Consider the following 23,653-nt stretch of genomic DNA (forward strand, 5'->3'; position numbering starts at 1 on the left):
GAGGGGGTGCTGAGCTCCTCTACATGGGAAGAAGGAGCAAAGGATGGAGCCCTAGGCCCAGGAGCTGACCTCTCCAAATGCACATGGCATCTAGCACCAACACCCTTCTCTGGCACCGTCTGGTTCCCCATAGGGCAGAAGTTCTATGTATCCCCAAAGGAGCCTGGCTCAGTGCTGGGCCCTGATTAAGGGCTTAAGTGGCCCTTGGAGAGGTAGACATGGCTCAGAGTTTTGAGTCAAGAGATCTGGATGGCTGCAGACAGCCCTGGGCCTCCTTCTGCTCATTTGGCCAGTGAAGGGATTTTTAAACTTCTTTAGCAGTGAAGCCGTTTCTTCAAATGATATCCCAAGTGAAACTCTAATCAATGAGGCAGATAAAACTGGGTGCGCTGTGCTTGCCCGCTGCCCACCTTCCCCCACCCTCTCCACCTCTAAAAACACCCAAGGCTCCCGGGAATCAGTCTGATGTTCTCCTGACATGGATACTTCTTGACTAATTGGCTGCTCCACTGATTATCTCGAGGATGTTAAGCCAGGCTGCTCCTGGAAGCTGAGGGAGGTCTCTCCCACTCCCCACGGCCCACCCTGCACTGCTGGGTCTGGGAAGACAGGCAAGGTGGTGGGGTGACTCCTCTCAGGGGGCCAATCATTAACCAGTTTTATCTTTGTGAACCGTCAGGGGGGTGGGGGGATGGGGCTGGGTTATGGGCCACACCTCCGGTGCAGGCACAGGGAGTCTACTAGGGGAGGAGAGAAAGGACCCTTTTTGCTAAGAGGTCGGGGGGGGCACTTTGAGTCCCTACCTCCTTTTTTTTTTTTTCTTTTTTTTTTGGCCTAGGATTTTCTTTAAGGAACTTACATTGTGGCCAACTCAGTGACAACCTGGTAACAGAGTCGCTCTGAAGAAAGACTAAAGCAGGAAGCAAGCCAACATATCCCCTACCCCTAGTCATTTTTGGCATGCATTATGTGATTTCTTTCTTTTTTTCCACAGGGGGATGGGATAACTCATTTCCCTACTCCTTTCTGTTTGACTTTATCCAAATGATAGTAGGTTTGCATTCTCTGAGAGTTTGCTCACACATGGGGGTAGGGATGGGAGAAAGGGAAGGGAAGTGACATTGTATGACACCTACTTTAGGCCAGGAGCTTTGCTTATATTCACTGTCTCTGTATATCTCCCCACAACCTTGGGAGGTAACCACCATGACTCTCATTTTACAGATGAGGAAACTGAGGCTCAGACAGTTGAAGTGCTGTGTCCAAAGTCTCATGATTTAGACATGGTAAACCAAGACTGAGCCCAACTTGTTTGGCTTTTTCCATTGCATGCTATGGGGGGAGGAGGGTGGGGCAGGGGAGCTGATGGGGGCATTTCACAGTGAGGGTTCACCAAGCCAGTGTCTTTTCAAGAGTGGACAGAAGTCCTGGCTTCGCAGGTAAGAGAGGAAGCAGTTCTTTACCTGCTGGAGTTTGAGGGGTTCTTTGGAACCGCGTCTCCCCTCCCCCACTTGGTGCTGTGCCGTAGAGTTTACCGTTCATGCTGGATTTGTTTGAATTAAGCATTGCCCTCCCTAAGAGCCTTTGAAAGTGCACAAGCCCCTGGAAGATGTGACATTTTGTATCAGTGATCTCAGCTGGAGTGATTGATGGGGCTGTTACAGAGCCTTAAAGCCGAGGAGGTGTAGCCTTATGCTTTTACCTAGGGTAAGCTTGAGGTCTGGAAGCGGGGACTGACTTGGCCAAGGTCACACAACATGCAGCAGACTGGACTTCTTTGCCCAGTGCTGTTTCCAGTCTCCACAAGTCTGTGGCAGGCAGGCATGCAGGAGGGCTCTGGGCACCTGGTGGGAATTGGAAGTGGGCAGGGCTGGAGGAAAGGTCTTTCTGCTGTGTGCTCTGCCCCAGATGAATGGCCCTGTGCTGGTCATAGGGTCCTCTGTCCTCTTCTTCTAGCCCCCGGCAAACAAGGGCAATGCTCAATATGTGAGCCAGAACTACCTCTAGTGTCTGTTTGTTTGTTTAAATACTCTGGCAGAGACATGCTGTCCCAGGGGGCGGGGAAGGCAGTGTGGGGCTCACCCCCCTGAGGAAGCAGCATTGTCCCTGTGGGCTTTGGCTGGGAATGTTTCTGAAGAAGCCCTAATCTCCTGCTCTGCCTAGCCTCATAGTCTCTGTCACCCAGGGGAGCACTGGGAGAGCTGAGTGAACCAGCAGTGTCCTCCAGACTTCACTTCCTTGCCTGTTCCCTATCCTTGTTCCATTCAGTTGTCTAGCCTCCTGCTCTTCCATCAAGACTGTAGTGTCACCTCCTCCAGAAAGCCCTCTCCCACTCTCAGCAATCATGTGCCCCCCTCAGAGTTTCTATTTTCAGTTTACTCTTGGGTTCACCTCCGCACAGGAAGCACCTTCCACATCGTTATAGTCCCAGGGCGCAGCCCAAAACAGGGCTCAAGGGCTGAACTTCACACTTGCTTGTGGAATAAACGTCCTGTACAACCTCTTGTGGAAAGCCCTTCCTGATGCCCATTCCAGCCGGTTTGATTGCTCTGTGTCTGTACCTTCCTGACACTTCATACCTCCCTCGGGGCCTTTTTCTCATCCTACCTTCGTGGATAGCTGTGTGCAGCAACTCCCCAAGGCAGGTATTTTTACTCCTGTTTTACAGACGAGGGGAACTATGGGTCAGAGAGGTTGAGTAACTTGCTTAAAGTCACACAGTTAAAGAGTGGCAGAACCAGAAGTACCACTTGGGTCCATTTGGATCCAGAGTCCCTGCGCTTTCTACTGCCCTACTTGGGTGTCCTTGTATCTCCTATAATATCAGCACAGTGCCTGGTGCCTGGCAGGCCTTGGGAAATATTCACAAATTGGAACAAAGCTCAGCTCCCAAGTTGGGAAGGAGAAGGCAGCTTTAGGACTTTAGCTGCCACCTCTGCCACCACCTTCTTCCCAGCAGAGGGACTCCCTCCAAGACTGGGTGGGGGTGTGAACACGGGCAGCAATGGGCAGGATGGGGGTCAGACTGTGAGGGGGCAAAGACTGGAGTGTTAGGAAGTGGACATGACTGGGGCTGTCAGGGAGAAGCCATCCAGGGAGACAGTCTGATGTTTGGGGATTAAATTGAGGCCCATGTAGGAGGGGATTAGACTGAGGCCCATGAAAGAGGGGCAGAGACGAGGCTCATGGGGCTTGGGGGTGCTACGGTTTGGGGTGCTCCCCCAGACAGTGACCCTGCCCTGCCCCTTCTGCCCCCTCTCCCTTTTCCCTCCCCTTTCCCTGACTGGTTCTCTGGAGGAGTTAGCCTCTTGGGCTTCCTCTGCTCTAATCTTGTTCCCCAGTCGGTGTCATTACCCATCATTACCCCAAGTTAAACCTCCAGACCTAGATGGGAATATGTTATTGGCACTGGAAAAAAAGGGCCTTCATCCTTGCTTTCACTTCATCTTCTCATTGCTTTATTGCAAAGAACTAGTGAGACACAGAGAGAGAGAAAGAGAGAGAGAGACCCACAGCTAGACAGAGAACTGGGGGGAACCAACTCAATTCTCTCCCCTTTAACTGAACAGATTCTATCCCTGCCCTTGCTGTGGGACAGCTCTGTGTCTTGCAAGGCTGCTAGGTGCCTGGGACGTGGGGGCTGGAGTGAGGGAGAAACCTTTCTTCCATCACAGAGAAACCACTTGGAGAAAGGTTTCGACAACATCAAGACACAGTGATCTCTCCCCCTTCTCTCTCCCCCTGTCAGAGGGGCTCTGCCTCTCCATCCACAGGCTTAGAGGGTTTAACCCCACCCACACAGGGATAGAGTTCTTGAACCTCAAAGGTGTCAGGACAGCAGGACACAGTACAACAATTGTGCCTTGGGCCCGATCACTACTTGCTTTGTCTGGGGCTGCTGCTGGCTCCTGGCCACTATTCACGCTCTTCTCCACCTCTGCCCCTCTCCCACCTTCCCCCTCACCTGCAACTCCTTCTCTTTCCTCTTTGGCTCCTCCTGAACTGCTTCAGAGTCACAGGCTGAGGCTGCCCCTCCAGGGGACCCGCATGATCTCTCTCTGGGCTGCTCTCTGCTCTACGCACCCCCACCCCTGCCATGTTGCTGGATGACCTTGGGTCCCTCCGTGCCCTTGGGATTCTCTGGGGGACAGTCTGCCCTGATATTTCCTGCCCTGAAGCAGCCTGAAGAGGGAGGACCAGTGGAATCAAGTTTTTTTGGGGGGGAGATTAAGTCCATGGGAGAAGATGCTACAGGGACATGATGTGGTCTTATGATTGTTGACTTGTGTTCCTTGTTCTGTGTGTTTCTGGCTCCTATTTTTGAAGACCCAGCTGTGTGGAGCTCTCAGTTTGATGATAACCCATGGGGCTGGGTCCATGACAGTGTGTTATTGTGAAAGCTGGTGACACCACACTGGGAGATGGGATCCAGGGTTAAACCCCCTCCCGGGGGTCACCACCAGATTGTTGTTCTGAAATGAAGGGTGAAGATGGGAAACCACTCCTCACCCTAGCGAAGGGTGCTCAGAACCCCTCAGGCCAGGCTGCAGTTCTGCTTCCCTGTTCCCCTGGTTTCCTGGGCAGAGCCCACAGAGGATGCTGTAACAGACTTTGTTGAGTAGGGGGTGGTTGGCTCAGGTAGGGGAGAGCCCTTTGGTTATTAAGTGACAATTGATGGCCACTCCTCCTTGGAATTCCTTCATCTTCCTCCCAACTTCAGGGTCCTTTATTAAGACTTCCTCTTCAGGCCTCTCCAGGGACTGGGATGAGAAGGGACACAAAGGAAGGGGCCAGATTGAGGCCTGGTGGTAAAACTGGGAGCCTCTGTCCTGGGCTCTGCTGGCCCCAGAGTAGGCATGAGGCAGGGGATCTCTGCCAAGATACCCACATCTTGTACTCTGGGGTGCTAGATGTGGATCAGTTTGGGAAAGAAGGAAATTTAGTGACTTTGCTTCTGTGTCCCACACAGCGGCTTGGAACATGGAGACTTGGTGAGGAGGCCTGCCTGGGAGGGGGCCCTGGGCCAGCAAATAAACATTTACTAACTGTAAAAAGACCTTGTCCCTACTGCTTGGGAGCCTGCTAGGTGGTGGAGACAGGACTGGAGGCATGAATGATGAAGAGGGTAGGATGAGGTGGCGGGCGAGACAGACCCTCTACTCTAAAAGGCCTCAGGACACCACTCCTGTGGAATTGGGGTACTAAAGGGGTAACCTAGCACCCCTACCAAACCACAGTGCCATGTGCTGAGGCTGAGGGCTGGTTGAGTAACCTCCTTGTATCATTTTGGTCAACTTGTTATGTTCAGTTCTTAGCCTAGCCCCCATTTTCAGCCCAAGCCTTCACAGAGGCTACATAAGCCCCAGGCCAGGCCCTGGCCATATCTGGATGAATAACGAGACTGGTTGGTCTCTTTCTTCCCACAGGTATTCACAGGTATTAGCCACCCCCTACCCCCAACACACACACCTTGTTCCTGGTGGCTGTGGGGGGGCCTTGCTGGGTCAAAGCCCAACCAGGAATTTTTCCAGGCTGGTTTCTATATGTAAGGGTGGGGTGGGGGGCCTTGGGGAGTTAGGGAAGACTCAGGGAATTGGGGTGAGGGAGGCTTTGAAGGAAGGGAAGGGACTGAGGAAAGGGAGGAGAGAGGCTACCAGTTGCAAGAAGTAGGCAAGGGATCCTGGCGGTCTGGGGGGCTGCTGAGGAGAACCTCCCAGTTCTGTTCAGAAGATGAGCTGTGAGCCTGGACTGGGGCTGATAGAAGCCTTGGCCCCTGGCCTGGTGGGAGCTCTGGGCAGCTGGCCTACAGACGTTCCTTAGTGCTGGTGAGTAGGTTTGAATCATCACTCAGGCCCTGGCCTCCATCCGCCCCCACCAGCCCCCTGGCCTCAGTTCCCTGGCAACATCTGGGGTGGAGGGGGGAGCAGGAACAAGGGCCTCTGTCTGCCCAGCTGCCTCTCCCTTTGGGCTCTGCCAGACTCCACAGTGCATACGTGGGCTCCAACAGGTCCTCTTCCCTCTGGGCCACTGACTAACCCCAGAACCACACGGCTTCCCATTCTCAGCCCTACAAACACGGTGCCAAATACTTCTCCCCAAGGGAACCTCCCTGAACACTTCCCGATGGACCCCAGTCACTCCAGCCCTTTGGGTGCATCTCACTCTGATGTCAGCAGGCCAGATGAGGGCTATAGAGGGACACATTGTCCAGATGAATACATCGTGCCCCCTATGCCCAGCACTGGGCTCTGTGCATATGAGGCCATTCGAGTCCCAAACATGCCACTGTTTGGGAGGTCAGAAATGGGGGGATCAGGGGTAAACTCCCTCCATTCTTCCTGAAGCCTCGTGAGCCAGAGGCGTGCAGACCGTCCGTAGTCACTAGGGGGCGCTCAGCCACCACAGGGAAGCTGGGTGAACTTGGGAGAGTAGCAGTCTTGCGTGAGAGTGAGGACGCGTGTGAGTGTGTGTTGCGGAGGAGCTGAGAGTGCTGGGGGGAGAAAGCCAGGGGCCACCCCAGGATTCCAACAGATCTGAGTGTCTCTCTCTCCATCCGTCCCTGTCCGACTCCTCCAAACCCCTGCCCACTTCTATACTCCCAGCATAGAGGGAACAGCTCTCGAGCCCTGTCCGCACATAACCTCACTTTCCTGTACTCCCCCCATCTCCCAAATACCGCGCTGGTGTGGGCGTCTCCAGGCAAAGAGGGGCGGATAGGTCATTTTTAGGCTGTGAACCTTGGTGGGGCTTGAGATTTCCCTTCGCTGGGGTAGGTGGTGGGGGGCGGCCCAGGCTTCCCTCAGTGCCCCTAGGCGAACGCAACGCCAGGGGCCAAAGCAGCGCGCGAAGGGGACGGACGCAAGGGGCTGAGGCTGAGTCTGTCCCCGCCCCTGGGCGTTCCAGGGGCGTGTCGGGGGGAGGAGCCAGGCCTTCTTTTTAGTTGGCTGGTAGCGGTGAAGAGCGCAGAGGCTTGGGGCAGCCGGGCTGCGAGGAGGCCGCGGCGCGGGTGGTGAGTGGAGCCGGCGGCAGCTGCACTCGGTCCGGAGAGACGCATCGGCGAGGGGGACGAACCGGCGGGGTCACCAGCCACGGGTCTCCGCACTGGAATTTGATATTCATTTACCCAGGGTTTACCCTCCTCCTTTTTCCCGAAACATTTTTAAAAACAGTATTCTTTCCCGTTTTAATTTATTTTGGCTTCCCATTCCCCGCTAAATCCGGCCGACCGTTTGGGGAGATTGCTCCTGTACTCCCCCAAATCACTTCGGATTTTGGAAATCAGCAGAGAGAAGAAAGAGGTAGCAAGAGCTCCAAAGAGAAGTCGAGGAAGAGAGACTGGGTCAGAGAGCGCGCGCGGGCAAGCGAGAAACGAGAGGACAGGGGCAAAGTGAGTGACCTGCTTTTGGGGGTGACCGCCAGAGCGCGGCGTGAGCCCTCCCCCTCGGGATCCCGCGTCGGACCAGCAGCGCTGACGGACAGACAGACAGACACCGCCCCCCGCCCCAGCGCCCACCTCCTCCCCGGCCGGCGGCCGACGGTGGACGCGGCCGCGAGCCGCGGGCAGGAGCCGGAGCCCGCGCCCGGAGGCGGGGTGGAGGGGGTCGGGGCTCGCGGTGTTGCACTGAAACTTTTCATCCAACTTCTGGGCTGTTCTCGCTCCGGAGGAGCCGTGGTCCGCCCCGGGGCAGCAGATCAGAGCGAAACCGGGAGAAGTGCTAGCTCCGTTCGGGAGGAGCCGCAGTCGGCGGAGGGGGAGGAGGAAGAAGAGAAGGAAGAGGAGAGGGGGCCGCGGTGGCGACTCGGCTCTCGGAAGCCGGGCTCATGGACGGGTGAGGCGGCTGTGTGCGCAGACAGTGCTCCAGCCGCGCGCGCGCCCCAGGCCCTGGCCCGGGCCTTGGCTCCGGGAGGAAGAGGAGCCCGCCTAGGCGCTGAGGAGAGCGGGCGGCCCCGCAGCCCGAGCCAGAGAGGGAGCGCTAGCCGCGCCAGCCCCGGCCGGGCCTCCGAAACCATGAACTTTCTGCTCTCTTGGGTGCATTGGAGCCTTGCCTTGCTGCTCTACCTCCACCATGCCAAGGTAAGCGGTTGTGCCCGGCTGGCGCCGCGGGCCGCTGAGAGCGCCCATCCCGGCTGGGGACGTGCGTGCGAGCGCGCGCGTGGGGGCTCCGTGTCCCACGCGGATCCTTGGGCACCGGGCGCGCGGCTTCCCCTCTATCCTGGTACGTGTAGGGGGAGGGGGCGCGCGCTAGGTGGGAGGGCACCGGGATAGAGTCTCACCGCCCACGCGGGCCCTGCCCACCCACCGGAGTCACCGCACGTACGATCTGGGCCGACCAGCGGAGGGCGGGAGCCGGAGGAGACGGCTGAGGGGGCTGGGCTTGTGCTGCAGCCGGCGGCTAAAGTTTGCTCCCCGCCGCTGGTCCCCGAAGTCCGGGCAGCGGGGGGCGGTAGTCGGAGCCCGGCATGGCGGGGGCGGCTCGGACCTTGGACCGGGGGAGGGGAGAGAGCGTGGAGGGGGCAGGGCGCAGGCGAGAGAAGGGGCTTGCTGTCACTGCCGCTCGATCTCTGCGGCCCTCGACGCGAGTTGGGGAAAAGTTTTGGGGCGGATTGCTGCTGGGGACCCCCCCTTCCACCGGGCCACCTGCGCCGCACCACCCCCTCCCGTACCAGCTCGCGTCCCGCTTGGTGCCCGCCCTCCCCCGCCCGGACGGGCGCGCGCGGCGCGGAGCCGATTACATCAGCCCGGGCCTGGCCGGCCGCGTGTTCCCCAAGCCGCGGCGGCCCGAGCGGGGAGCCCGGGGCGGCGAGCGGCGCCCCTCCCCCCACTGGCCCTCTGCGGGAAGGTGACCTCTCGAGGTAGCCCCATCGGAAGGATCCAGAGAACCACCCCTATCCCTCCCGCTGTCCCCAGCTCCTAACCCCCTCTTAAGAAGAATTTCCTGACGCCCCTTTCCCATTTCCTCCCTAGCTCGAAGAGAAGCCCCTGCCACCCCTTTATTTTTGACTCCTCTCTGCTAAGATCTGTTTAACCCCTCTCCGGTCCCAGAGTCCAGGGAAAGAATGATCACTATCAGGAGTCGGGGGTGCCAGGGCCCACCTCAGTGCTTTGTCGAGACTCTACCTAAAGTCCCGACTTGGTGACAGCCTGCTGCCCTCCCCTCCCCCACACTTCCGAGTGTTCTGTGTTTTAGCTTTTATGGGGGTGGCCTAAGGGAGGGTTTAAAAAGTGTCTTTATCCCACTTTACACTTTTTGGAAAAATGGTTTGAAATTTGCTGTGCCTCGGGCAGTGTGGGACTAGCCCTCCCGGAACCTTTGGAGGGAGCTCCTGACAGCCTCGCAAACACACTTTGTTCTGCTGAAATGGGCGTTGGAGCAGGAGCAGGAGCAGGTGGTTTTTTGGAACTGCAAACTTGGCCACCCAGCTTGCTTCTCAAAACCACCTAAGGGGTCTTTTTCCGCTCTTCCTTCAGCCAGAGTACCTCTGGAGAGAGGCAAAAGGAAAGAAATGGGCTGGGGTCCCTGATGCCACCCAGCGTTCCTCAGACCCTGGCACAAAGGCCTTGGCTCCAGGCCTCCAAGTAGGGGGAGGAAGGGGGAGGAGAGGCCCGCCGCCTGGCCACACTGTGACCTTCAGAGGCCCCCAGAGAAGGGCACCTGGCCCCTCCCCGCCCAGAACTGCCCCTCCCAGTGCCCCCTGGCCTTGGAGAGGGTATGAAGTTTCTGTCCCCTTTGCTTTTTTAGGCCCAGGAGGAGTGGAGGGTATAGGGAGAATATTGACAGAGGGAAGCCAGGCAGTGCCATGGAGAAGGGTGAGGGGCTAAGGTGGGCACTCCAGGGGGTCCCTGAGGAAGCTGCAGTGGGAGGCCCTCCAGCTGGGATTCTGGGAACCTTGGGGCAAGGCTGGGGGTATGGGGTTCATGGGGGAAGGTGTGGGAAGTAGAGAGGCAGACTGTCAGATTCTTTGGAGTCTGCAGTTCTGTGGGCTAGAGTGCAGCTCTGTTGCTCAGAATCCGCCACCAAAGAGGTGCAGGTGGGTTGGGCTGTTGGTGAGACCTGTAGACCCCCTGGAAGGGCTGGAGGAAGCCTTTGCCTGTGGGGTGCTGTCAGGTCCACATGGTTGGGCTAGTTGACCTTCACAGGCACTGGGGAGGGGAGGAATGATCTGAAGGGGGTGGGGAGGGACCTGGCAGCCTCAGGCTTACGTAGTTCAGGGGGCCCCCTAGGGGCTGGGCAGCGGTAAGGCATAAAAGGCTTCCCTGGTTGCCTTTGAGCAAGGTGCCCAGCAGGTGAGAGGGGTTTGGGACCCCCTCATTCTGGGAGGGAGTAGAAACCAGGGAACAAGGTGGGAATGCGAGGCCCGGGACTTTGGAGATACATTCAGGCTCTGGGGAGATTTGTGCACAGGGAAAACTGAGGGCCTCCCCTCCCCAGGGTTTCCTCCCAAGTTTTACCCTCTGGACAACCTGGGGTTTGCTGAATATTCCTGAGGACAGAGGAGTTTGGATGGGGGAGGGTGGTTGGTGCCCTTCGGTCCTCCGCACCCCCCTCCCTCCCCAGCACCAGCTCACCCTGGTATTTGTCATGTCAGCAGGAGAAGGTCACCATGTTGTTTTTCTCGCCCCCAGTCCTTCCTTCCTGCCCCAGTCCAAATTTGTCCTCCTGTTTGACCTTAATACTTACCTGTGGCTTTGGACCAGGGAGTCAGGGGGGCTGAGAGGCTTCACTTCTCAGCAAGGGGCCAGTGAGACCTGGGAAAGGGAAATGTGGGGGAGGGGCATGGACCTGGACAGTGCAGCATTCTGGTTTTCCTCCTGTGTTTTGAGCTTCCCCACACTCCAATATCTGGTCAGTCTTTATCTTCCTTGGCTTCAGAATTGGAGCAGTCTGGGGGTGGTCAGCATGCTCTGTGCTGTGGGGAGCTCCCAGAGGTCCCCTGTTCCATATAGAAGCCCTGGAGAAGCCAGAGGCTTCAGGCTGGGAGGAGATGAGGAAGGAGCAAGGGTGGGGTGGCTGGGCCAGTGCAACCCTGCCCCTGCTCATTTCCATTCTTCGCTCTTTGTTTTGTCCTCAGTGGTCCCAGGCTGCACCCATGACAGCAGGAGAGCAGAAACCTCATGAAGGTGAGTCTCTTGACCCCTCAGGGGGTGGGTAGGAAGGCCCAGTTCCTTCTCAGCTCTGTGGTGGGAAAGGGACACAGGAATCTGGGGATCAGAGAAGGAAGAGGTGAGTGCTGACAGCTTAACCCTTTCATTCTGTAGGAATCTGTGTCTCCTACTCAGATCTCTGGTAGAAATAGGACTTGTAGTCTTTTTCTTCTGCCTTTTCCAGTAAAATTTTATTTGGAGAGTGAGCTGTGAGCATAGACCAGGAAGACAGATAGCGTTCAAGGATCCCAGATGTCAAGGGAGGCCCCTTGTCCCCCCTGCTCCCAGGGGAGGATGGATATTTCATTCCACTTCAATCCAGTCAGGTCCCACCTGTGGGATCTGTGTGGTGGGGGCTGGGACCCTTGCCCTCCAGACTGCTGGCTGTGGGTGAGCTGGAGGTGCAGAGGGCCCAGCCTCATGGAACCCCTCCCCGGGTTTTGCATTCCTTTGGGGGTGAAGAGAGAAAGTCCTGTGGCGTCCCCCTGCCCTCCTGGGGAGCAGGTTTGGGTACGTGTGAACTTCCCTCCTGGTCCAGCAGAGGGCTGGCTGTAGCTCCCAGGAGCCCCGCCCCTCTGCCCAGCTCCAGTCAGCCTGCCTTTTGTTTGCCGCGGTTTGGAGTACAGATCCTCCCATTTCTCTAGGGATGCCCTGGCTCTCCCCACCACTGAATGTGGCCTCTGTTCCAGCCTGGGGGTAGGCATACCCGATACCACTCCCCCAGCACTCCATTCTGAGGTCTTGAAGGCCCTGGGGTCCTCCAGGCGAGTTTCGCTGACCCAAATCCAGTGGCCAGGGTAGTGGCTAGGGGCAGTGTTTGCGCTGGTGAAGCCTGACTGGTTCTGCCTCCTTCCTCACCTGGGATCCCTTTCCTTGACCCAGGGCCTCGCTTCCCAGCCACTCCATGGCCTGTGACACTGACAGTCCTCTGCTCTCAGTGTGCACCCACCCCTCTCAGGCTCCAGTGGTCTCTCTCTGTGGTATGGAAGAGGCAAGTCAAATGGTCTTTGCTGAGGAGAAGGTTGTCTTGGAGAAATAAGGAAAACCACGATGCCTGAAGTTGGAGGGAGTGTATGTGTGTCCATGCCTCTGTGGAAGCAGAACAGTTTTCCTTGGAGGCAGTGGCTAGGGTGCAAAAGGTGTGCTGAAGTTGCCCCCTTCTACCTCCCAAGGACCTTGGGGACTCCAGGGAGCTTTTCCAAGGAATTCCCACCCTGGGCCTTTTTACCCTCAGCTACCAACCACCATGGCCCAGGCCCTTCTGCTTTCCTGTCCTTGTGGCCCCGAAGCCTGGGCACCTCTATCCCCAACCATGATGAAGTGTCAGGTCAAGAATTCTTGATTAGTCATCTTCTTCAATATAGACTTGGCTTAGAAAAGGACCTCTTCAGATCCCTGGTCTTGTTTATACTCATTTTGAAGATGCCTGATCTTAACCCTTTTGTAGGGGGGAAATTCTATGCCCATTGTCTAGATGGGGAAGCAGAGACCTCAGGCAAGGCCAGGGACTAGCTTTAGGAGTCCACACTGTTTTCCTTCCTGTTTTCACACCTGTAGCCTCCCCCTCTTCCCCTCAGCCCCCACATCCTCCTTAATCCACTAGCTCATCTTCCCTTACTCCTCTGGAGGGAGGAGCCAGGGGAGGCTCAGCTGTGGCCTCTGGGGAGAGGCAGCTGAGGGTATGCACTTCAGATGCCTTGGTGGGCTTCCAAACCTTATGTCACTTGGGCTGAGAAAAGGGCACTTGTTCTTAGGGCTGGAAACGGAAGGCAAAACCCTACACTTCAGCCTCTGTTTCAGTGTCTTTAGAGATCAGCCCAACCCACTTACACAGATGTGCAGAGTCTGAGGCCGAGAGGGAGGAACGGGCCCAAGGTCACACCAAATCTGGCCAGAGCCCAGGGTGCTGCTTCTTCCCTCCTGTACAGGGGAAACTCATTTCAGGGACAGGACTGCTATGTGGTGTTGGTGTTGGGGGAGGGGGTGTGATGGGGAGTGGCAGGCCAGGCCACAATTTGGAGTAGTCATTCCGGAGTCCTGACTTTATTTATTCTCAAGGGCCCCGCCCCTGTGGCCCAGAATTACTCCTTCATGCTCCGGTGCACCCCAGGCTCCACGGCCAGCCTGGGAAGCTGTCTTTACCCTGGTCTCCCTCCAGATCAGCTTCTAGAAACACTCTGTGGCTGCAGTGGCAGCACCGTTTTTTCCATGATGCAAGCAGTTTGCCCTCCTGGGTGGGGTTATCGGTGGCTGGCAGGGCTAGTGCAGTGTGCCTGTCCACAGCCACCTGCTGATTCCAGGCAGACCCGGTCTCTGTGCCGGTGCCCACCATCTCCTCAGCCCATGTCTAGGGGGAGGGCTGACAGATGGCAGAGTGCCCCTGATGCTTCCCCTCTATTTCACAGGATGTTGGCTTGGGAAGACTTTGATGTCGGAGCTGACTTTATTACCTACTGGCAGTGTGTCCTTGGGCCAGTTACTCAGCCTCTCTGAGTCTCTAGTTCCCCATTTGTAAAGTAGGGGTCCTACTAGAACCTATAGTACCATGGTGGGAGAATTGTTTGAGGTGACATATGTGGACTGCTGTGTACATGTCCAGTGCATAAGAAGTGCTCATTGAGTGGTTGTCAGTCACTGGTATGGCAGTGGCTGTGAGGAGGTTGGAGGGAAATGAGGAGTAGGTTTGCCAAGCTGACTGTTCCTCCTTTCACTGGAAGCTTAGAGCACCCTCAACAGCTATACTCACACTCAGGGTTGACCCTGGGATTGGCTTGACCGTCATGGTGAGTCAGGGGGGTCAGATGTGTCAGGCTGTCTCCCTCAGAACCTGACAGCACCATGTGATCTTTGGAATAAAAACACGACTTCATTAATGTTGGTGGTGGAGAACTTAGGGAAGGACTTTAACCACAGCCTGAGGGACTTAAGTTAGATTTTTGGAAGGACTTACCCTATAGCACGTACCTGTCATGGAAAGGAGCAGCCTTTCAGAGCTGGGTAGAAATAGGGGCCAACCACCTCTTACGGGACCTGCTGGGCTCATACGTCACCCCTCCCACGCAGTGGTGAAGTTCATGGACGTCTACCAGCGCAGCTACTGCCGTCCAATCGAGACCCTGGTAGACATCTTCCAGGAGTACCCTGATGAGATCGAGTACATCTTTAAGCCGTCCTGTGTGCCCCTGATGAGGTGCGGGGGCTGCTGCAATGATGAAGGTCTGGAGTGTGTGCCCACTGAGGAGTTCAATATCACCATGCAGGTGCGTACCTGTGGGAAGTGGGGGCAGGGGCTGCGGTGGAGGCATTAGGCTGGCAACAGATGGTCCTGGGTCCTTTCCTGGGCAGCTCTTGAAGGAAGGAGCCAGGCTTACCTTGCCTAGCTCCTGCTCCTGAGTCAGTCTAAGCGGGATGTGCGGGTCTTGCTCTCTTTGGAGAAAAGATACTGCATTTCCCAGTCAAGTTTTCTAGCAAGCCCTGAACACTTCCTCTTCCTCTCTGAGCTCTGCCCCCTGGGCTCGGGAAGGGGTTGAAACCTGTGATAGGAGCCCCTTCCTTCCACTCTTGGAGGAAGAGGGCCCTCCCTCCTTGGGAGTTCTGTTTGGGAAGCTGGATGAGCCTGGGCTTTGGAAGGTTAAAAAAGCCAGTTTGCTGCTGCCTGGTGATGGGGCACATCTTATCCTGGATGGGATGGGAGAGAGACCTAAGACCCAAGGGAGGTGTGGGTGGCTCTTGGGTAGCTACTAGGGGTAGGGTTAGGCCTGGAGGCAATGACAGGAGGGGAGGGATGGGGAGTGGCAAGAACCCAGGACCCGAATTCCCAGCCTGGCCAACCCTGCAGCTGCGTCTGCCCTCAAGAGGAGCAGGGGCTCCTTGAGGTCAGCAGGGCGAGGGGAGTTGGGGTGAGCCGGAGGCTCTTTCTGGTAGAGCCCCTGGTCCCCCTACCTCCACCACCCATCCCTGCTCTGGGTGCTGAGTGGCAGGAGCCATGGGGGTGTCCCACCTGGGTATGGCTGGCTGGGTCACTAACCTCTGTGATCTGCTTCCTTTCCCTCCAGATTATGCGGATTAAACCTCACCAAGGCCAACATATAGGAGAGATGAGCTTCCTACAGCACAACAAATGTGAATGCAGGTGAGGATGGAGTGACAGATTCATTGTTTAGCAAATGGCTGCAGGGGGCCTGCTCTGTGCCAGGGTTAAGCACATTCCACTTGTTAGCCCATATCCACCTTCCAATTGTATAACCACGGGCATTTCAATTTTACTCCAATGTGCCTCAGTTTCCACATCTGTAAAATGGGCACTATAATAGTATGTACCTCCTGTCATTGTTAGAGGGATTGAGTGAGTTGTTATATGTCGAGAGATTAAAACTGTACTGGTTTATCTTATATACTGTGTTAAGTTACTATTATTGTTTTTATTGTTATCATTACCATTGCCATCTGAACCCCTCTCAGTTTGTTCTTTTCTCTTTCTCTATCCCTCTGCAGACCAAAGAAAGACAGAGCAAGGCAAGAAAAGTAAGTGGCCATGACTTTAGCTCTTCTCCCTCTCCTTGGCTGGTTGTCTTGGTTTGGGGCTCTTGGCTTCCTCTCTCAGGGGGGTCTGATGGCTTCACTGGGTCTGAGAGTTGGTCTCACGGGGACTTGTGGTGGCAGCAGTGGGATGGAGCAAACTCCAGGATTATGTTTCTAGAATGAGTGACAAAACCCAGCCTGGTGCCTGGAACTTCCTTTGGAATAGACGATGTGTCTCCAGGCCATTCCTGGCCAGGACTCGCCATCTTGGTGTGTCAGGGGCTGGTGAGGTCACTGGCTCTTGACTTGCTCCAGCCTCCCATTGCCCAAAGCAGGGAGAGGGAGTGGGTGACAGAGAGGCCAGCTTTTGTGTGTCAGAGGAAATGGCCTCTTTTGGTGGCTGCAGTGGTGCAGTTGGATTTGGGGCTGGCTAGGGTGTTTTCTTAGTGTGTGCCCTCCTGTGGGAGTGAGGCAGGCCGGAGACGCTCAGCCCTCTTGGCCAGGGAGCAGGAGGTGAACGTTGGTCATTTTCTGAATTTTCCAGTGGCTCAGTGTAGAGGGTTGGGTCAGGATGGTGTGGAGGGTGAGGTCTGGGGGTGGTGAGCCTTCAAGATGGGGCAAGCAGCTGACATGGGGGATGAGCCTTGCAGGGGAAGAGACTGAGAGAGAGCACCTCTGCCCTTCCCCCACCCACCATCCTGTCTGCCCTCAATGCTCTGGGGACATTGAAGCCCCCTAAGCCTCAACCCTTTGTCTCTTCCCTAAGTCCCCAGCTTCCAGGATTGCTGTGGCTGCCAGAGCAGTGACTGGGGAGAGCAGGCTCAGAGAGAGAGTGGACGTGCATGTGCGTGTGTGTGAGATAGAGTGAAGCCCTTCTACCTTCCAGTACTTTCTCCTGAGAGGGAGCAGACCTACCCCTCTCCTCTGTCCCTTCCCCCTCATTTCTCCCCTGTGGTAGATGTTCCCAGGGGCATTCTCTGGGCCTGGTAGGTATGGAGAGCACTGGTTCCCTTGAGGGGGACAGGCTTCAGCCTGCCCCCCTTTCCCATTCCCCAAACGCCTGCCTTGCCCACAGGGAGAGTGTCTGGTGAGATGGTATAGCAGGCTTTGACAGGCTGGAAAGAGGATGCCCTGCCAAGTGCCGCCCAGGCCCCTCCTCCTGACGCCTCCCTAACTCCCACCCCACCCTGCCTCCTGCCTGGGGCTCTGACACCCAGGCCCGCCTCTCAGCCCAGGTTATGGCTGAGCTGGCTGGCGCCTTTTATGTGCCACCCTTGGTTTTGTGCCAGCTCCCAATGTAGCTGCTTGCCGACACTGGCCCTGGAGGGACCCCCGTCACCATTGTACATGGAAATGAAGGCAGAAGGTGCCTGGAGCACAGACTGTGTCCCTGTCCCCTACACCCTCATCAAGTCAGGTCTCTGATCTGCTCCCTAAACTCAGGTGTTCCCTTTATGGCCCCCTGACCTTCAGGGTCAGATTTGTTCAGGGATGCTGGGCAAAGAGCCTACCCTCTAGGCTTTGTCCCCTGCCTGGGACTAGGAGACACCATGAGTGTGGAGGCCTGTGGGTCCAGTACTCTCCGCCCAGCCTCTGCTCCCCACCCACAGCCTGGCTGGGGGCTGGGTTTGTCCCCTAAGGGTGGCCAATGTGAGAAGGAGGAGTTGTTGAGCGCCTGCTGCCCCATCCTGCGTGTGTGTGCGTGTGTGCAAGCTCTTCCCTGGAGCCTGCCTACCCCCCCCAAGCCTCATGCCACAGAACATGTCCTGTCCCTGCCCTCCTCACTGCTTCCTTTCCTCTCCCCTTCCCCCTTGCTCTCTCTCTCTCTGTCTCTGTTTTTTATTTTCCAGAAAATCAGTTCGAGGAAAGGGAAAGGGGCAAAAAAGAAAGCGCAAGAAATCCCGGTATAAATCCTGGAGCGTGTACGTGGTGCCACCGCTGTCTCACTCCTTGGAGCCTCCCTGGCCCCCAATCAAACTCCTGTCTGCAGGACCCTGGAACCCTGTCTCCCTCCCTCCCCCTCGCCTTGGCTCCCATCCTCCCCTCTGCCGTAGTGTCTCTCTCTCACTCTCGCTCCACTAATTGGCACCGATGGGTAGACGTGGTGGTGGCCTGGCTGGTCCAGGATTGGGGGGTGGGTGGATGGGCAGAGGGAGCCTGGAGGATTCAGGGAGGGGCCTCTGGCTTGGCTGGGCACCGCCTTTCTCTCACCCACTGGGCACTGGTGGCGGGCCCATGTTGGCACGGGTGCCAGGCATTGATGCCTGCTCACCCAACTGGTTTCCACTGCTCTAGGCTTCCACACTTGTCTGGAAGCTGAGGCTGGTGGGGAGGGCAGACGTGTCGTGAGGAAGGGGTGCGAATGGCACGAGGCAGCTTGTTGTTGGCTGACAGAGGAGGTGGGGTCAAGCACTGCTGCAGCCCCTCCTTGTGGACTTGGGGCCTCTGGAAGGCAGCCCCCTATTCCAGCCCAACCCACAGAAGCCTCCCCATAGGGCAGCCTCTTCCTTCAGGTTCAAGACTGTGGGGGGGGGCCTGTCATGGGCCCTGTGGTCACCAGTGGCCTGGCCTGTGGACCCTGCCTCTGGGCTTAGCCTGCCATCACTCCTTGCTTCAGCCCACCTTTGGTGGAGAGGCCTGGGCACGAGCCCTCGCACAGGGAGAAGGTGGCCCGATTGCCATCCCCAGGAGGTAGAGAGTCAAAGGTGTGCTTTTGCAGGGGTGGTAGCCGTTGGGGCCCCATGGCCCGAGATCTGCACTTGTGCCCATGGGACAGCTCTGCCCCTTACGACAGCCCTGTCCTTGCACTCTCTGCCTGCCTGTGTCCGCCTCTTGCTGCGGGCAGACTTCCTAGCCAAGTGCTGCCTCTTTCCGCCGCTCTCTCTTGTCTTCTGCTGTGGCATCGGATCCTTCCAGGGCGTGGAAGGGTGTGGGGGCCCGAGAGCTGGGTGGGGGTGCCGCTGCCGACATGGTAGGGGGTGTTGCATGGATTTTTTTCTCTCTCTCTGCTGACGCTCTAGCTTAGATGTCTTTCCTTTTGCCTTTTGCAGTCCCTGTGGGCCTTGCTCAGAGCGGAGAAAGCATTTGTTTGTACAAGATCCGCAGACGTGTAAATGTTCCTGCAAAAACACAGACTCGCGTTGCAAGGCGAGGCAGCTTGAGTTAAACGAACGTACTTGCAGGTTGGTTCCCAGAGGACGAGCAAGTCAGAGAGGGGAGAGAGAGAGCGAGAGAGCGAGAGAGCGAGAGAGCGAGCGAGCACACCTGAGAGGGGCCAGCTGCTTGCTGGGCTTCTAGCTGTCTGCCTGGTGACCGCTGTCTTCTCTGCTTGTCCCTGCGCTGGGTGGCAGGCACTGGCCGGCCTGGCAGGGCCTGTTCAGATCTTGCCCTGGTCGCCTGAGTGGGCAGGCCAGTGTGGCTTCATGTGGTGGTGTGGACGCAAGCTGAGTGTTGTGTCCTGTGGTCCTGCTCGTGGTGACTGTTGGTCCTGATGTTGTTACTACCACCTTTGCTACTAATAGGGAGGGCCCTTCCCGGCGTGGGGGGTGCTGCCTCTGCAAAGTGCAAACAGTTGCGGTCCTCGCCACTTTGTCTGAGGTCTGTACCACTGGATTTCTCATTCCTTCAGTGTCTCTCCATGGGGACAGGGGTTGAGTCCGTCCTCAGACTGGGGTCCTGGAGGGCACAGGTTCTGGCTGTTGATTTAGGGTGGATAGGATATGTAACCTCAGGGGACACTAGGGACCCTTAGTACTCCAATAGGCACAGCAATGCCCCAAACGGCCTACATATTTCCAAATGCCCCCAGATGGGTAGGGGGATCGGGCCTGCCTACTTTCCTAATATTAGACTGTAAGCTCCTCACACTTGGGCCTGGTTTTTATTCACCTGTCTGACACCTCCCCCCTCCCAGGACATCTGTACCCCTGTCCCTTGTTCACAGGGACCAAGGAAGCGTCAAGTGCATGCGTGAATACACGTCTGAGTTCAGGGGTGGAGGCAGGAGCACATGGCTGTGACAGGTGGCTGACAATCTTTTGATGCTTTGACTGGTGTTTATACCCATCTGGCTTGTACTCAAAGGCAGGAGACCTCTGGGTCAGCATAAGCTTCACCCAGAGGGGAGGAGCTTTTATGGGGATTCCTGGCAGGGCCAGGGTGCCCCCTGGCCAGTCCAGATGCCTCATTCATTAACAAAGTCTTTAGAGTATGGCTGTCTTTCCCATCCCCCACATTCCTGTGGCTTGTGAGTGTCAGATGATACTGGGGGCCAGGGCCTGAGGTGTTGGTGTGGGGTTCTGTCGGTCTTGGCAGTATGTTAAGACAGGAAGTGTACAGTGGTGCTGGAGCTGGGGGGCTCTGCCTCACTCTGGAGCTGGATGAGGGGTATCTATGTCCCTGGGGGCCTCAGAGAAGATAAGGGACTTGCCATTTTAGGGTTACCATGGTGATTATTCTGCAGAGATGGGGTAGGGGATGTCTGCAGTGACTTGAGTGAAGTGAAGTTACCCAACCCACCCCCTAACCTGGCTGTATGGGGGAGTTTCAGTCCCCAAATTGGAGGGTTAGGATCCCCGTTCCCAGGCTCTCAGAAGGTCAGGAACTGCTCTGCTCTCTCCTTATGTGGGGTGGGTAGGAGGCGAGCAGCCCAGGGGCAGGGCCATGATGGGAAAGTTCTAGGCATCCCCTCTGCTTCCCCTGCCCTAAGTGGAATAGCATATTGGAAAGGACAGGCAGCTTTGTACCTGAGGCCTGCGGCTGAGGCCGGGATGGAGGGTGTGGAGAGGGAGGCTACACGTGTACCTCACCTTCCCGGGGCCCCAGGCCCTGCTGGCTCCCCCTCCCTTTGGAACCTCACTTTCCCCCCCAGGCAGCACCTCCCTTCCAATCCGTTGTCCCAGCTGGACCTCTGCACAAGCCCCATCCCTTGCTGTCCCCACTCGTTCCCCCAAACCAGCCCTGTAGAGACTGAGCTGAAACACCTCTTTCTGTCGACACTTTGCTGATTGACTTGGTCCAACTCTGCTCACCCGTCAGTTCTTAAATGTCCAGTAGGGACTGTTCTCTGGTACATGTTCATTTGTTGTTTGTGATGAGATGTCCTCATGTCCTTGTTTTGTCTCATCTAGACTGTAAGCTCCAGAGGGCAGACTGGGAGCCCTGGGCAGAGCTGCTGCTCACAAGGGGCCCCTCGGGCAGGGGCTCCTGGAGGCAGGGCTGTGCTTTCTCCTCTCCGCTCTGCTGCCAGCGCTGGGCTGTAGGAAGGGGAGGCTGCGACCTCCCCACCAGGGCTCCTCCCCTGGCCCTAACCCCGCCGGCCTCTGTTTCCCATTCCCCGCAGATGTGACAAGCCGAGGCGGTGAGCCGGGCTGGAGGAAGGAGCCTCCCTCAGGGTTTCGGGAACCAGATGTCTCACCAGGAAAGACTGACACGTGACTGACAGCCGCTGCCACCACCACACCACCACCACCGTCAACAGAATAATCCTGAATCCAGAAACCTGACATGAAGGAAGAGGAGATTCTGCGCAGAGCACTTTGGGTCCGGAGGATGAGACTCCGGCAGAAGCATTCCCGGGCGGGTGACCCAGCACAGTCCCTCTTGGAATTGGATTGCCATTTTATTTTTCTTGCTGCTAAATCACCGAGCCCGGAAGATTAGAGAGTTTTATTTCTGGGATTCCTATAGACACACCCACCCACATACATACGTGTTATATATATATATATATTATATATATAAAAATAAATATATATATTTTATATATATATAAAATATATATATTCTTTTTTTAAATTAACATTGCTAATGTTATTGGTGTCTTCACTGGATGTATTTGACTGCTGTGGACTTGAGTTGGGAGGAGAATGTCCCCACCCAGATCCCGACAGGAAAGAGGACGAGAGGGAAGACTCTGGCATCGTCATTTTGTCCCTCTTTGGGAAGCCAGGGTCCCCTCCCCTGCCTGGGAGATGTGCAGGGCCAGGGCACGGGGGCAAATTTGGCCTGCTTTTGGGAACACCGACAAACCCAGCCCTGGCCCCGAGCCTCTACCCCAAGTCAGATGGACAGAATGATGGACAACAGGTACAGGGACAAGGACGCTGGCTCTGACCAGGAATTTGGGGAGCCTCGGGACACTGCTGTGCTTTGGGGATCCCCTTCATGTGCTGCACGGGCATCTTGCCCCCAAGGGCACTGCCTGGAAGATTCAGGAGCCTGGGCAGCCCTCATCTCCTCTCACCTGCTTCCGAGATGCCCAGGAGTCCACTGACATGTCTCGGCGAAGAAAAGAGTGACTTTGGTGGAGCTCGTCCTCTGAGGGATGGCCCTCTGCCTTGGCCCTCTCCCAGCTTGGCCTCCTGGGTGCAGCCCAGGAGGGCCAGATGTCCTCAGACCATTGAAACCACTAGTTCTGTCCCCCCAGGAGACCTGGCTGTGTGTGTGTGAGTGGTTAACCCTCCTCTGTCCCCCAGCCCAACCCTTCCCGCGGCATCGAGAGACAGGGCAGGATCCCCGTGCCCAGCCTGGAGGCAGAGAAAAGAGAAGTGTTTTATATACGGTACTTATTTAATAGCCCTTTTTAATTAGAAATTAAAACAGTTAATTTAATTAAAGAGTAGGGTTTTTTTCAGTATTCTTGGTTAATATTTAATTTCAACTATTTATGAGATGTATCTCTCTTGCTCTCTCGCTCTCTCTTATTTGTACTGGTCTTTGTGTATAGAATTCATGTTTCCAATCTCTCTCTCCCTGATCGGTGACAGTCACTAGCTTGTCCTGAACAGATATTTAATTTTGCTAACACTCAGCTCTGGCCTCCCCTTTCCCTTGGCTCCCCACCACACATTCCTTTGAAATAAGGTTTCAATATACATCTACATACTATATATATATTTGGCAACTTGTGTTTGTATATATATATATAAATATATATATATGTTTATGTATATATGTGATTCTGATAAAATAGACATTGCTATTCTGTTTTTTATATGTAAAAACAAAACGGAAAAATAGAGAATTCTACATACTAAATCTCTCTCCTTTTTTAATTTTAATATTTGTTATCATTTATTTATTGGTGCTACTGTTTATCCGTAATAATTGTGGGGGAAAAGATATTAACATCACATCTTTGTCTCTAGTGCAGTTTTTCGAGATATTCCGTAGTACATATTTATTTTTAAACAACAACAAAGAAATACAGATATATCTTAAAAAAAAAAGCATTTTGTATTAAAGAATTTAATTCTGATCTCAAAGCTCCTGCTGGTTTCTCCTTCTCCATTGAATCCTTCTTCCAGACTTTCTCCTGCCCCCGTTCCCTCCTGCCTTGGGGAACATGGCATTTGTCTGAGGTATGGGAAAGGGGTTCCAGGTGTGTAGGATACGGGTGACCCATCTCATTGTGCTGGGGGCCAGAGTCCTTCCATTCTGGCTGGGCCAGTCCTGGGGGGGCTCGGCCATCCTCTGTCATCTGTGAAAGGAGGGGAGGGGCGTTCTGGAAGAGGGGGAGGGAGAGACAGCTTCTCAGCAGGAGCCAAGGGTCCTGCAGTGAATAGGGCTGCCTTCAGGAATCACGTGATCCAGGCACTGTCCCTTGTTCAGGGAAGGAACTGGTCATGTGTCTGAGCTTGCTGCCCAGGGGATAGGAGGGGTCTGCGTTTGGCTCTGGAGCCTTGTTGGCTGTAATAGGTTAGGAGTGGGAAGGGGGTGCTCATAGGGGCCTGTGACCCAGGGAGTAATTCTAGTTTTACATAGTCCAGAGGTTCCTTGAGCCTCTGGAAGGTGGACCCTCAGCTCTGGTTGTCCCTGAGGGGACTCTCTGCCCCGCCTTGCTGCCTGGGCCCTTCTCTCCTGCAGACCTGGGGAGGATGGGAGCTGTCTGGGTCTTTGGCATTAGTGACAGTGCTTCCAAATCCACTTTTCTAGCCTCTTAGTCTTTCAAACTGTATTTATTGAGCCATCAGCCATTGCGCCAGGGCA

The 23,653-nt window shown here is 55.8% G+C and overlaps 1 protein-coding gene across 1 annotated transcript; it reads left to right on the forward strand.

The window, feature by feature from the left end:
• Positions 1-6,123: 6,123 nt before the first annotated feature.
• On the forward strand, positions 6,124-22,929 carry VEGFA (vascular endothelial growth factor A). Its single transcript, XM_064476069.1, has 9 exons — positions 6,124-6,296; positions 6,952-8,074; positions 11,071-11,119; positions 14,207-14,403; positions 15,199-15,275; positions 15,638-15,667; positions 17,515-17,586; positions 18,715-18,846; positions 21,006-22,929. The coding sequence occupies exons 1-9, from the start codon at positions 6,124-6,126 to the stop codon at positions 21,025-21,027; spliced, it is 1,875 nt and encodes a 624-aa protein (XP_064332139.1). The 3' UTR covers positions 21,028-22,929.
• Positions 22,930-23,653: the final 724 nt, after the last annotated feature.

Source organism: Camelus dromedarius, chromosome 19 (genome assembly GCF_036321535.1).
Source record: "Camelus dromedarius isolate mCamDro1 chromosome 19, mCamDro1.pat, whole genome shotgun sequence".
NCBI classification, from domain to species: Eukaryota; Metazoa; Chordata; class Mammalia; order Artiodactyla; family Camelidae; genus Camelus; species Camelus dromedarius.